Here is a 13,718-nt window from a genome sequence, read left to right as displayed (position 1 = left end):
TTTAACGCACCTTGGCTCTTACACACGTGAATGGGATGAGAAATAAGTAGATTAAAATCAAAACGCCTCGGGAATATTTCCCAACGTCTAATTATTGATGTACATCCAGCAACATTTTCTAATTTGCAGCACACTAAAGTATCACAAAAGCAGTTCGAGAAGTTTCCTGCTCCTCCTCCAGTTCAGAGCCATTTTACAATTTTACGTTTGCGACTCAAAAAGAACCTTTAATGACGTATAACAATATAATTTATCGTAAGCAATGACTTTCTTTTCCATTCTTCCCCCACACAAAAAAAACTCCCAGATACAGAACCACGTTCTGTCGGCCATTTTAAAAGAACGTGTCCGTCAGACTTTTGCTCTAATGCTGATTTGCTGCCACATATAGATGGCAACGCCGATTGGTCAATCCTGATCACAAACGGTTGAATTGGATTGCTCCGTAACCTGGGCAGCAATTGGTGAAGCGAAGACCCACACACTGGTGTGCGATTGGCTGACTGACTTCTGGGGCGGTACGGAACGATAAAAAGCCGATCACGTGCTGGAGGGTGCCTTTCAAAGCGGTGACGTCGGCCTGGACGATCTCTTTGCTGCGCAGGTCGCTTTTGCTGTAACACGTGGGTCAGCGTTTGTGAAGAAGAGTCGACCGATTTGTTTGCCGGGGGGTGATAAGAAAGCCAGCGATTCTGTTACAAAATGGTGAAATTAGTCAAGGTAAATCTATTAAACGTTTATTCGCGCGACCGTCAGACGGGAGGTGGGCGGGCGGCTCCGAATCAACGGCGGTTTGTGGCGGTTCTGGCTAGGCGCCGAGAGTGAGGCCTTCACTCGATTTCTTTTCGCTGAGCCCGGGAACGCGGCGCTCCACCGCGTGGTGCTCAATTCCTCGCACCCCCTCCTTGGTGGGGTGGGGGGGGGGGAGACCCTGAGGTGCCTCACAGCGCTTCTCCCAACTTCTCGGCCCCCCCCGAAAGTTGTGATTTAGCATTTCAATCACTTTTCAGTTGCTGTTCCCTTCACGCACCGTCCATCCCGGCCAGGCCTTGTGTGTGGTTGATGGGGTTTTGTTCACGCCATCCGGGCTCCTGTTACACATCTCGCGAGTGGATGGCAAAGGAAGCCAGCGCGGCGCTCGTTGTCACTTGCGTTAGTTCACTGTCTTTCCGGTTCTTCACGTTGGGCTCGGTCGGGGAACGTGGAAAAGGGAGCTCTGAGCATGTGCCGCCCTTGTGGAAGTAGCCAAGGTTTAGAAAACACGTGCAGCCGCGAGCCTCTTCGGGATTGAAGTTGCTTTTACTTGTTATTTTTTCCCTAAGGGATAGTCTGCGGAAATAATACTTATTAGTTATTACGAAATATGTAATCCATGAACGTGAAAGTAGTTTGTTACAAACTAATGACTTTATTGTCATAGCGATAAAGCATGTTAGTAAAAGCTTTTGGGGTTTACAAAGCCTATGAATTTCTGTCTTGTTAAGTCAACTGTAGCGTGAGTTTCTGCTACACTCTGGATTAAAAAGATATCCTTAGCTTCCCCTTGCATAATTTTACCTCTTAAAGCGTGTAGTTTTTGCCCAACTCCCAAATTATTCTACTTCAGGGAAATTTCTAGCCAGTCTATTTTCTTCATGAGTGAAATGCTTCTCAGGGCTAAGTTTCGTGACTCTTGTACACCAGTTCCAGTGTCACTACATGCTTGTAGTGTGGCGACCAGAATTGTGTCCAGTATTTGTGGCCAATTATTTTTATGCAGTAGTGCCATAACTTCATTACCCAGGAAGGCAGTATGTTGCTAGCCTCCTTAACCAGTAAGGTCTTCAACCTGAAACATTAGCTTTGCTTCCCACAGCCTTGACCTGCTGACTATTTCCAGTATCAGTTTTTTAAAATTTCAGATTTCCACCACCTGCAGTTTTTGGAATTGCACCAAATATCTCGTCTCAACATACTGCCACCATAAAGAGTCTGTTGTATAGCAAGGTCCTTATGTTCGTCAAGCTCTTTTGCATTTATTGTGTATTTTCCCCTATATTAGCCATACATTTAAATTTGGTCTGCATTGCTTTGTCCATCTTATCCGGCTTATGACTACACCATCTGAACTGTTTGCATCTCCTATCCAAATAATTGAAGTTTATAAAAATTGTCAGAGCAGAAACTATTCCCAGGAAAGTTAAGAACTACTTCAATTTAGGGAAAATTCAATCTGTGTTTATAAAAGATAAATCAAGGCCTTCCTTATACTACAGCCAGTCAGATACTTTTGTATGAAATGTGAATCTTGAAAAAATAGGTGAACACCTGAAAAATCTTGAGAGGAATTATGGTTAAAAGAAACAAGTTCTCAGAATTTTGCTTTAATATGGCAGTGTCAATCAGTAAACTTCATCGGACCTAATACATTGAAATTGTGATTCTGTTTGTACTTTGAATGTAGTGCAAAGTTACAGTACTCACTTCTTTGACCAGGCAGGTAAAAAGCAAGCAACACCCAAAAAGGCTGCACCACCTCCACCCCCAGAAGATTTTGAAGAATCCTCTTCTGAAGAGGAAAGTGAAGCAGAGGTAATGTACTGCTGGGTTCATCATGGATAGTTCCTTGCAAGATTAACATGGATATGCATGACTGGTCTGCAGACTTGTTGATTAGTCCCAATAGTTTGTCAAAAATAAATTTTGCTTATGAAAATCCAGTATTTTAATTAAAGATTAAGTAACTTCAGTTGTGTGGATAAGCAGCAATCAGTGGGATATTTCTCTTTGAAACTTAAGTTGAGAGAGAAACCAAGAGAATAGAAATAAAAACAACACACACAAAATGCTGGTGGAACACAGCAGGCCAGGCAGCATCTATAGGGAGAAGCACTGTCGACGTTTCGGGCAGACCCTTCGTTAGGACTAACTGAAAGGAAAGATAGAGATTTGAAAGTCGTGGGGGGAGGGGGAAATGTGAAATGATAGGAGAAGACCGGAGGGGGAGGGGTGAAGCTAAGAGCTGGAAAGGTGATTAGCGAAAGGGATACAGAGCTGGAGAAGGGAAAGGAACATGGGACCGGGGGCCTTGGGAGAAAGAATGGGGTGGGGGGAGCACCAGAGGGAGATGGAGAACAGGCAGAGAGAAAAAACAAGCAACTAAATATGTCAGGGATGGGGTAAGAAGGGGAGGAGGGGCATTAACGGAAGTTGGAGAAGTCAAATGTTCATGCCATCAGGTTGGAGGCTACCCAGCTGGTATATAAGGTGTTGTTCCTCCAACCTGAGTTTGGATTCATTTTGACAGTAGAGGAGGGTCTCAATGGGAGAAGTTCAGGAATTAGAGGGCAAGGAATTAAGTTGTTTGCTAAAAGACAAAATGAATTCCTGAAGGCTCAAGATCTGAGTATTCAAAAGGAAAATTGAAGGGTTATGAGGAAATTTAAAAAATTAAAGTTTATGCTTGCACACAGCCAGCATAGTCCAACATTTACCCCTTCTGCACTATACCACCAGCTTCTTCCCTCCTGCTCTTTTGGCAGTACAAAATGGAACTGTCAACTAGTTTTATCTCCAAAGGGCACCATGAGAATGGAATTCTGTACAATGGATGATGTTTATCAATTTAGTGTTAGTAACAGCTGAGTGTGTTTGTGTGGTCAATTTGAGGTGTTAATTGTTTTTTTGCACAGAGCTGCCAAATGAGAATGAGATTGGTAGTTTTTATCCTGTATGTGTTTATGCTTGTTAGGCTACTGCTTCATTGGGTGACTTTTTAAGATTTGCTACACCGTTCTACCCAAAGTAACTGCAGTGACAATTTAATTTGCATTCTATTTAGGATCTGCCAGCACCTCCTGTTAAAAAGGCTGCCACTCCAACTGCTAAGGCAAAGGCAACCCCACAGTCTGTCAACAAAAAGAATGGCAAAGCTGTAAAAAAGGAGAGCAGTGAAGATGAGGAAGATGAAGAATCTGGTGAGTATGTAGTGTTGGTTATTGTTATCTAACTTAGTGTAGCAGTGTCTGTTTGTCTTAATATTTTTATAATAAAACTCCACACCGACACACTTTTACTAGGCACTGCTATGACAGATAAGCCAGTGTTTTTAGGACTTAGTCATGTTTTAAGAGGATTCCAGCGCAAGTAGGTCAGAGAGTTGAGGCATTTCTTGAATTGGGATCTAGATAGCTGATACATGGTAAACTTGGATATTAAGTTCAAATTTGGATAGGTACAAATCTGAATGTAAACTGGAAGATTAAAGACAAGAAACCCAAAGTGACCTGGGATCTGAATGGATCAGAATCCTGTTTAATGTTGTTGACATACGTCGTGAAATTTGTTAACTTTGCGCCAACAGCACAATGCAGTATATGATGTATAGGGAAAAATGAATTACAGTAATATACCTATATTAAAAGCTAAACTGAAATAAGTGCAAAATAAAGTACTGTGGTGGTGTTTGTGGGTTCAATGTACTTTTATAAATTAGATCATAAATTGCTGAGTGTGTGCCTTCGGGAGGAATACAGAATGGAATTTGAATATTTGCTGTCCCACTCCAAGACCAAACTATGTAGCTTACTAATTAGCAGTGTAAGCTAGTATTGGCTAATGCATGGTTCAGACTTCTGATGTACCTGGAATCTTACACCAAATAATTTGGCATTATTCACTGTCTTTCACTCAGATGTAAAATTTGAAAGGTATTGCAATATTTTCATGAATTCAGATTTTCTGGAGGACTCAACATTTTCAGGGGCTTTAGTAAATATACTTCCTTTTTCAGAAGACGAATCTGAAGAAGAAAAACCTGTCACTAAAAAAGCTGCGAAGTTGATTGAAAAAGAAGCAGAAGAGGATGATGAAGATGAGGAAGAGGATGACGAGGAAGATGGTAAATATTTGATGTATAATGAATAGGTTATAGTCATGCATTGATTGTTAAACCATGTTTTTGAGAAACATTCTTCCTCATCAGAAATGATTGAAACAAGCCTATTTAAAATTTTCTCTATGGGTTTCTGGGTATCTTTGGTCAAGTTCAAATTGTCTTCTCATACATTCGGTTACTTGTAACCAAGGGAACCTCTTTAAAATTGCATCTTGTTTCTGTAATAAATTCAAATTCTTTTGATCTTCAGTTTCCAAATATTTGCGTTTTAGGTGTACAGCAAATGCTGTTCATGCCCCAATGTTAATCCTGTTGTCATTTTTGAATGAGACACAAAAACTGAAGTAGTGGATACATAAGATTTTTTATTCATCAAAAGCAAGCTTTGTGGAAGAAACTTGAAGAATCTTATTCAGTCATTGAGGTCATGACACCAGGATAAATACAGTGTCAGGATAAGTTCATAGGCAGAGGTAAATAGCTTTAAAAATGGTTAATTACAATGGAAGTAATTTTCAACTGACAGGAATATCTGCATATTCAAACACTTCTGGGAAACCATGTACCCTTTATCATTTGGAGAGATGACTCCCTCTGCAAAAAGTGTGTATTTGCAGCTATCTTTGTCTAGATTGAAGACTGACAATACCCTGTAACTTCTGAAGAATATACTTGCCCAGTAATATCTAGCAGATCAAGTATGAAGGCCTACCGATAGAAATGGGGAGGACTTAGTAGATTTTATATTGGGTTCATCTTGAGAACACAATCTGAAGTATTAGATTCAGCTGTGGTCGAAAGGTAAGGATGAATGCTGAAATTCCAAGGCATGTGTAGAGTCAGCATAAATGAAACTAATCAAAAAGGTTGCGTCCTGTGGTTTTGATTCTGTTCACTGGATCTGTTTTACACATGGTGCTTATACTCTAGCACTATTTAGAGACTTGGCTTCCCATTTTAGTTTCAAATGGATTTTTATGTACACTTAGGCAGGTATGAACAGCATTACAGACATGTTTACTGTCTTCCCCCTATTAGAATCTGAGGAAGAGGCAATGGATACAGCACCAGCTCCCAAAGTAAAAAAAGTTACGAATGAGGAGGAGGAGGAGGAGGAGGATGATGATGAGGAGGATGATGATGAAGAGGATGATGAAGAGGAGGATGATGATGACGATGAGGAAGAGGGAGCTGATGGTAAGTTTGCTACCGTGTAAGGGAAATTATAGATGTATTCAACATTCCCCATTACTGTCATTCATGATTTCTTGTAGCTTGTTCATGTTTTCAAGCCTAAAAATGTAAGCTAAGGGAATCAGCTTTACAGCCAACTTTTAGACACTGAACCATTTCTCGAATTCCATAGGTAGATTTTGGAATTGATATTTTAAGTAGTTCTTTACCCACCCCCCAGTGGATCCACAGATGGCTTGTTGTAGAGAAAAGGTTATACACCTGTCATATTTTGTGATTGGACTGGACTGAGCTGTGCAATCTTTGGGTACTTACGAATGGCTGGCACTGAAAATCCTCTTATGATTTCATATAATCATGGTGTTTGGCCCATCTCATCCATGCTGACTGTGATGCCTTTCTGCGCTATTTCCCTATAAATCCCATGTCTCTAAGCATTTCCTATTCCATTTGAAAGCCCTTTTGGTTTGAACTGCCTACTGCTGAGGATAAAATACTTGGGAGCTCTATCTTTAAGTCAGTTGCTCCATCTTGATGGATAATTTTTAAATTGATTGGATTTTCTTAGCTGTGCCAGTGAAAGCAGGGAAGAGAAAGAAAGAAGAACAGAAGGCAGCGACACCGGCTAAGAAACAGAAGACCGACAGCGGTGAGTGCAGGGAAACTCATTAAAATAATTTAAATTGAAGCATTCTGTGAAAATTCACCAAAGATTCTGTAGTGTTGAATGTTAATCAACTTATTCAGAATACTGTGGTAAAATGATACAAAATCAAGTAAGAAGTACATAATTTTAAGTAATCATTGAGTTGAAATCATGTGGCATTACAGATGTTAAGAAAAGGTGGAGATTATTTTAGGAAAGGTAGGTAGATGTTTGATGTAAAAAGGGATTAAGCCATAGACCATTTACACTAACTTTTTGCAGGCCCTTGGAATGTTTTGAAGATGACTGGCCATATTGTGAACATTTGTGTTGAGAATAGTGCAAAATAAGTGTTAAAAATAGATGTTGAGTTAACTTGAAATGAAAACAGTTGCCATGGGTGCAAAACTTGTGGCTTCATCTCAGTTAGAAATAAATTGTTGACCTTAAATATTGCTGGGAATACATCTGGTAGTAACTGAGAATAAGACTTGGCATTATCTTTCATAAATAGAAATAAATGTTTATTCTCTTTCATTTGGAAATAATGTTTATCTGTCCCTTTACTGCAAAAGGATACACTATCATAACTCTTAAGTGATTCGCATACAAAATAACCAGTTTTAATGTATGCCAGTATTTCAAATGCCATCCTCTGTGCTTTAGTTTTAATTTTTATACACTCTTTATCAAATGCATTCTGAAAATCTAAAAGTACCGCACTCCTGTTTTTTCCTGTACCTGTTCTGTGACCTCAAAGGCTTTAATTTATTTCTTGTATGTAACCTGTTTCTTAGTAATAGATTTTAAGCACTCTTCTGTAATCGTTCTGTAGCGTCCTATTTTCTCTGAATCCTTATGGAGTCTATAGGATTTAATTTGCCACTTTATTTTCTGTAGATCAAACCATTACAGAATCCTAAATTTTAAGAACATGACGATGCTTCTATAATCTTTAAAGCTACCTTCTTCAAAACTGGGATATGGACCATGGTGCCATTGAAATTTATAGGGTTTTCAATTGAATGAATTTTACCAAGGATTTTTTTTTTAACCAATTAATGCTACTTACAACTTTTTGGTCTGTTCCATATAGGAAGGCTTGTCTTCATTTTATGGCTGGATAGTTTTGAAGAAACAATTAAAATATCACATACCTAAGTTTGTTTTGCCAATTTTGAAGTTGTGAACTGTCTTTATTTCCTGGAGGCTGGTTCTCATTTTAATATCTGTGGTTCATAAATTCAAAGCAATTCCAAATGCTGCCACCTTTTCCAGTATCTTCTGTGTGACACTCCCTTAGTACTGCCTCTTCTGCAGCACGAGTCTCCCTGTGTAGCACCCCTGCCACAGCAAGTCTGACTGGAAGGTTTGTTTGTCTTTTCATATAAAGACATTTTTGATTTGCAGAAGGGTCTGTTTTAACTTTCTATTACCTTTTATGGTTCTGTGGTAACTTCTATGATTCTGCTGACATTTGTGTTCCATTTTGTTTCTTTAAGCAAGGATGGTCATGGCTTTGAATTTTGACCCTGCTAGTTATCATGACAATTTAATAGTGCTTTAACAATTGAAATTTCTGCGTTGCTTTTAATGCAGATTTTCTAAAGTATCACAGCCAAATTGCTCATCTTCATAGTTTGTGTAGATAGATTAGCATCCTGGCTTTTGATTATTTAACTTTGTCACATTCACAATGTTAGAAGTAAACTGGAATCAGTTGATTGCCACACAAGCATCTTGGTTAGCATTTGGAAAGCCTTATTTGAAAGAGATTTGAGCCAATTCAGATTATTCAATCTTTCTACTTACACATATGATGATCATGTGAAGGGACTTAATACTGAAGTATGTGATGCTGCTTCATTCTGATGTGTTGGTAGTGTATCAACTTGATTATTGAAGCTTCAAGAGTGTGCACTTACTAAATTTTCTCATCTGCATGTCTTTAAAGCAGCATTTTCACTTTTCGTTGGAAACCTGAACTCAGAAAAGAACTTTGAAGAATTGAAGAAAGCTCTAAATGACTTCTTCACTAAAAAGAAACTTACAGTCGCAGGTGTCCGAATTGGAGGGAGCAGGTAATTTTGCCTCCTGATGTAACCCCTAGTTGAGGTTAATGATGACTGTATCTGTTTTTGTCGGTGGGTGTATTAGAGAACACACTGATGCTAGCCTACTGTGGGAATAGATTTGAACCCTGCCCCACCCCCAGTGTTGTGACGGATTCAGAATCGGGTTTAATATCGCTGGCGTTCATTGTGAAATTTGTTGTGCTGCAGCAGTACGTGGCAATATGTATGAAATTGTAAAAGAGGGGAGAAAAGTAACAAGGTAGTGTTCATGGGCTCAATGTCCATTCAGAAGTCTGATGGGGAAAAAGCTATTCCTGAAATGTTGAGTGTGTGCTTGCAGGCTCCTGTACCACCTCAGTGATGGTAGCAAAGAGAAGAGGGCTTGTTCTGGGTAGTTCTCCTCTCTTCCCCCCCCCCCCAAGTACCAAACAGTGATGGACAATTAGAATGCCCTTTAGAAATTTGCTCGTGTCTGGTTCAGTCTATGGCCAGATTTCTGTTCTGAGTAATGTTCTTATTTTGTATTTTTAAGTCAGTCCTACAGGGAATTTGTTTATACCTTGAGCATTGTTTTCAATTTTTTATTTCTTGATTTAGGAGATTTGGATATGTGGATTTTGAGACTGAAGAACAACTGGAAAAGGCATTAAAGTTCAATGGAAACAAAGTGCTGGGACAGGTAGTCAAACTTGACAAAGCACGCAGCAAGGAAAGCCATCAAGGTAATTAAAGTACAAGTGGTCTTTTCTATTATTCTCTGGCCATGGCTTTTCAGTCATTCTGGTGGACATTGACAAGGAGCACACAATCTCCACTTGGTCGCCATAAAAGTCATCTTTTGTCACTATAATGGCTATGTTGTGCTTACTGTTGCTCAGTTTCAACCATGCCCCCATCACCCCCAAAAATGAGGATGTGGATAAGGCTCGTATCATGTGGTCATAATGTAATAGCTTTGGAAAACTAATAAGATTCCTTTGTTTACAGACAGGGATAACAGAACACTGTTCGTAAAGAATCTTCCATTCAAGATAACTCAGGATGATCTCAAGGAGATTTTTGAAGACGCTATCGACATTAGGATTCCTACTGCTCGTGATGGTTCAGGAACTCGTGGGTATGTTTTGTAACTTCTCTTCCTATTTGTTTTATCATTGCTTTACAAAGGTGGTTTCTAACCAACTATTTACATTCTTTCATTTAGTATTGCGTATATTGAATTTGAAACTGAAGCTACTGCAGAAATGGTATTGAAGCAGAAACAAGGCATTGATGTTGAAGGTCGTTCCATTGTTATTGATTACGCTGGTGCTAAGAGTACGTTTAACACAAAAAGTGGGCAAGCACAGCAAGGTAGGAATGTTTTAATCCAAAATGTATTTTACTGTTTCTGACTCATTCCTGTGGAATTTGATTTGACTAATTGACAATCCTGCATTGTCTAGAAATCTGATGGCTGGAAATGATGAATTAACATCTGATCAATGTGATGAAGTTTTTGAACTAATTCCTCTAGATAGTCAAGTACTGATCCAGCTATTGGGGATGGCAGAGAAACTGAATCAAGAACAAATTAGATAAATCACTGAAAATCCTTAATGAGAGGATTGCATTGTGGAAAGACGGTTATTTTTTTAAACTTGTATTTCCTTAACTTTTGTGCTTTCCGATTTCCAGTGTCTTATTGGAAGTTTGACTAGTTCATTTCAAATTTTAGGTTCTGATACACTTACAATAAATAATCTGGCATATTCTGCTACTGAAGCAACCCTTCAGGATATTTTCGAAAAAGCGTCATCAATCAAAATACCAGAGAAGAATGGCAAGCCAAAAGGGTAAGATTATTTTTACTTGAACAATTGCACCACTAGTTGGTGTACCTACTTTAACATAACATTAAGGGACAGGATGTCCTTTAAAAGCAAACTAGATGTTTGAGGCATGCATTAATTTTGATTCAATTTTTCTAATTAGTTAAAATGGAAAAATGCCCAGTGTAATATTCAGTTGTAGATAAGTTTATGGTTTCATTTCACAACACTTGAATGTTTTCATGCTTTTCAATTTCCAGATATGCAATTGTCAAATTTGAATCAATTGAAGATGCCAAAGAAGCCCTTGAAAGTCACAACAATACAGAAATTGAGGGGAGAAATGTGAGAATAGAATATAATCAAGGACAAAGAGGTGGTGATGGTAAGTAAAGGGCACACATATCCCCTTGCAGTTTTTAAAATTTTGCTAATTGGTAGTTTAACAGTTAATTGTGCTTCCTAATTCTATCATTTAACAGTCAGCAAAACATTATTTATTCGTGGCCTTTCTGAAGATACAACTGAAGAAACATTAAAAGAAGCCTTTGAAGGAGCTGCAAATGCAAGAATTGTGACAGACAGAGATTCTGGAAAATCAAAAGGGTAAACGTTTTGAATTGTTCTTTCATTCCTTCTCATTGAGCTCCTTGCTGTCTTAATTAATGACAGTAGATGGATTCGCAAGAGAAGAAAATTGAAACACTGCCTGTCTGTCAGTTGCAATAGTTCAAATTGTGAGAGGTCAGGTTGTGTTACAGATTTTTTTTCTATAAGGGCACATTTACAGATCACTTTAGTATGACTCGGATAAATTGTATTTTATAAAAGTTAATACAACTATCATGTGTTTTAGTTTTGGCTTTGTGGACTTCACATCTGAAGAAGATGCAAAAGCAGCTAAGGAATTGATGGAAGATGGAGAAATCGATGGATGCAAAGTTACACTCGACTTTGCTCGGCCCAAGTTTGACAGCCAGCGAGGTGGTGGTGGTCGCGGTTTTGGAAGAGGTGGAAGAGGCAGAGGTGGATTTGGTGGCAGAGGTCGAGGTGGCCGAGGTGGTGGTCGGGGTGGCTTTGGAGGTACAAGATTTTATTCTGGATTAAGTTCACAATCTTGAACAAATTTGTCTAGAAATCTGCTAGCTGGAAATGATGAATTACCATCTGATCAATGTGATGATTTTTAAAAAAAATTCCTCAGATAGTCAAGTACTGATCCAGCTATCAGGGGTGGCAGAGAAACTGAATCAAGAACAAAATAGAAGCATTTGGAGACAATTGTTTGTAAGCTTTTACAGCATTAAAGATGAAGATGGATGACTCTAAATCCAATCTTCAGTCTGTATTAGCTTAATGTTTGTTCCCCATTTTATAACTGAAATGAGACTGTTTGCTCATTTGAACTTACTATGTCATATGCCATGGACACTCGAAATATTTTGATTTATTTTTCTAGCTGCTTTCTGTTTGCCCACTAAAAATTTCATGTTCTTGTCAGAGATAATTTGCTCTACTTTGCAGATGTATAACTTGGGTCTGTACTTTCTTTTGCAGGTTTCAGAGGTGGAAGAGGTGGTCCTCAGGGAAAGAAAATAAAATTTGATTAGAGGCTGATAAGACTGTTCTATCATGTTCAGACAGAGCCTCAATTGGACATTCCAGAGTTCTGCAGGTTGGAGTGTGATGGAAGCTCCAGGTTTCTGAACGGACTGGCCATTAAGACAGACATTGTTGGTACACCTTTGTGGATTTTTGTCCAATTTATTAAGTATTCTGTTTCCCAATTGTGTAAATGTACTGTTTCTGATTTTTTTAAGTAAATGCAAAATAATGTTTTAGAATGTTGTGCTTGGCATACTGTAATGGATTAAAAGATACCTTATTTCATGTTTTGGGTATTCAATAGTATGCATACTGTGACATTTAAAATACTTCACCTAAGCACCACCAAAAGTTCAAAGCTGGCACTTCCATTTCAGAATGTTAACAGTAATGTTTGAAATAGATTAATTTTGCCATTCAACTTGGGGCATCTTGCCTGTTGCAATTACTAGACAAGCTGGAAAACTGGTCTGGGTTCTGATTCTGGGGTCAGTGCATGGATGTGGCAGGGATTAACTGGTTAGGCACAAGTGCAGATTAAAATACAGCCGCCCTCATGAATTGCTTACTCATTTTACTGTTATTGAAGATTTTCAAAGTAGTCAACAGCACAGGTTCTTTTAATTGAAAAATTAACGTTGGTTTTAACAGCATTGACCAAGAATTATCTGCGCTAGCAAGTTACTCCAGTAATGCTAAAATTGTCCCATTAAACAGTGACTATAATGATTTCACTCCGGGGCATTTTAAGTATTTACAGTTCAAGAAGGTGATATCTCCAAATGATTATAGCCAAGAGCTTGCTGCCTTTAAATTGATCATGTAATACCTGGCTGCATGTTCCCATTAGTAACCAGACAGCTTGACATTGGGACTTGCAACTTTTATTTGCCTATCCCATAACCCAGTACTTGTTAAACTTACCAATTGTAGATTTGGGGGTGCTGGAACATGTCAATTGTATATACGTACACGTTTTTAAAATTTAATTTTTACAAAATGAAAGTATCCAAGGTGTAAGATTGTAGAAAATATTTTTTAAAATGGAATAAATGGACTTGCTCTCCTGTTGAATGTGCATTAGTCTTTTGTAAGCTGTGAAAAAAGCCCATGAGGTTTGCCAGTTTGAGACTAATGTTATTTCTTAAACTCTTATTTATTGACCTTGGGTACAATTTGTTTTTTGTTTTCTCCTTTACCCATCATGGCTGAGAATTCTGGTGCATTGTTGAGAATCTAAGCTTGAGAAGTGATTTTTTTGTGTGTATAATGTTAAAAAAAATCTGCAGGTGGTATAAATGAACATTTCATCTGAATTGTGTGTGTAGGCCTCTTAGTCTTGACAGACCTTGGATTTGCACCTTGGAAAGTTTTCAGGGCATAAGCCTAGGCAAGGGTTTTTTTTAATGGAAGTCCAGCAGTTGCCCAAGCTACAAGTCTCCCCTCTCCACACCACCAGTGTTCATCTGAATTTACATGAATTAGTGTGGTTTACTGAGATTTGGCATATC

The 13,718-nt window shown here is 38.6% G+C and overlaps 1 protein-coding gene and 3 non-coding genes across 5 annotated transcripts; all 4 read left to right on the top strand.

The window, feature by feature from the left end:
• Positions 1–531: 531 nt before the first annotated feature.
• ncl (nucleolin) lies at positions 532–13,281 on the top strand. Of its 2 annotated transcripts, none has more exons than XM_073041203.1 (15): positions 532–720; positions 2,476–2,571; positions 3,821–3,956; positions 4,772–4,879; positions 5,915–6,073; positions 6,639–6,719; positions 8,671–8,797; positions 9,389–9,513; positions 9,779–9,908; positions 9,996–10,144; positions 10,509–10,626; positions 10,863–10,987; positions 11,085–11,208; positions 11,459–11,685; positions 12,160–13,281. In XM_073041203.1, the coding sequence occupies exons 1-15, from the start codon at positions 703–705 to the stop codon at positions 12,210–12,212; spliced, it is 1,776 nt and encodes a 591-aa protein (XP_072897304.1). In that variant the 5' UTR covers positions 532–702; the 3' UTR covers positions 12,213–13,281. The 2 variants fall into 2 exon arrangements, with proteins under 2 accessions (XP_072897304.1, XP_072897305.1); XM_073041204.1 differs by having other exon boundaries at positions 534–720; positions 8,674–8,797.
• Positions 8,526–8,593, top strand: LOC140725829 (small nucleolar RNA SNORD82). The gene has a single exon (XR_012098479.1). It is a non-coding gene; the product is annotated as a small nucleolar RNA SNORD82 (small nucleolar RNA).
• On the top strand, positions 10,249–10,327 carry LOC140725830 (small nucleolar RNA SNORD20). Its single transcript, XR_012098480.1, has one exon. It is a non-coding gene; the product is annotated as a small nucleolar RNA SNORD20 (small nucleolar RNA).
• LOC140725831 (small nucleolar RNA SNORD20) lies at positions 11,750–11,826 on the top strand. The gene has a single exon (XR_012098481.1). It is a non-coding gene; the product is annotated as a small nucleolar RNA SNORD20 (small nucleolar RNA).
• Positions 13,282–13,718: the final 437 nt, after the last annotated feature.

The sequence above is a fragment of the Hemitrygon akajei genome, chromosome 3, assembly GCF_048418815.1.
Source record: "Hemitrygon akajei chromosome 3, sHemAka1.3, whole genome shotgun sequence".
Classification (NCBI taxonomy): Eukaryota; Metazoa; Chordata; class Chondrichthyes; order Myliobatiformes; family Dasyatidae; genus Hemitrygon; species Hemitrygon akajei.
The sequence above is the reverse complement of the archived record's forward strand: the minus strand, read 5'-3'. Positions and strand labels throughout refer to the sequence as shown.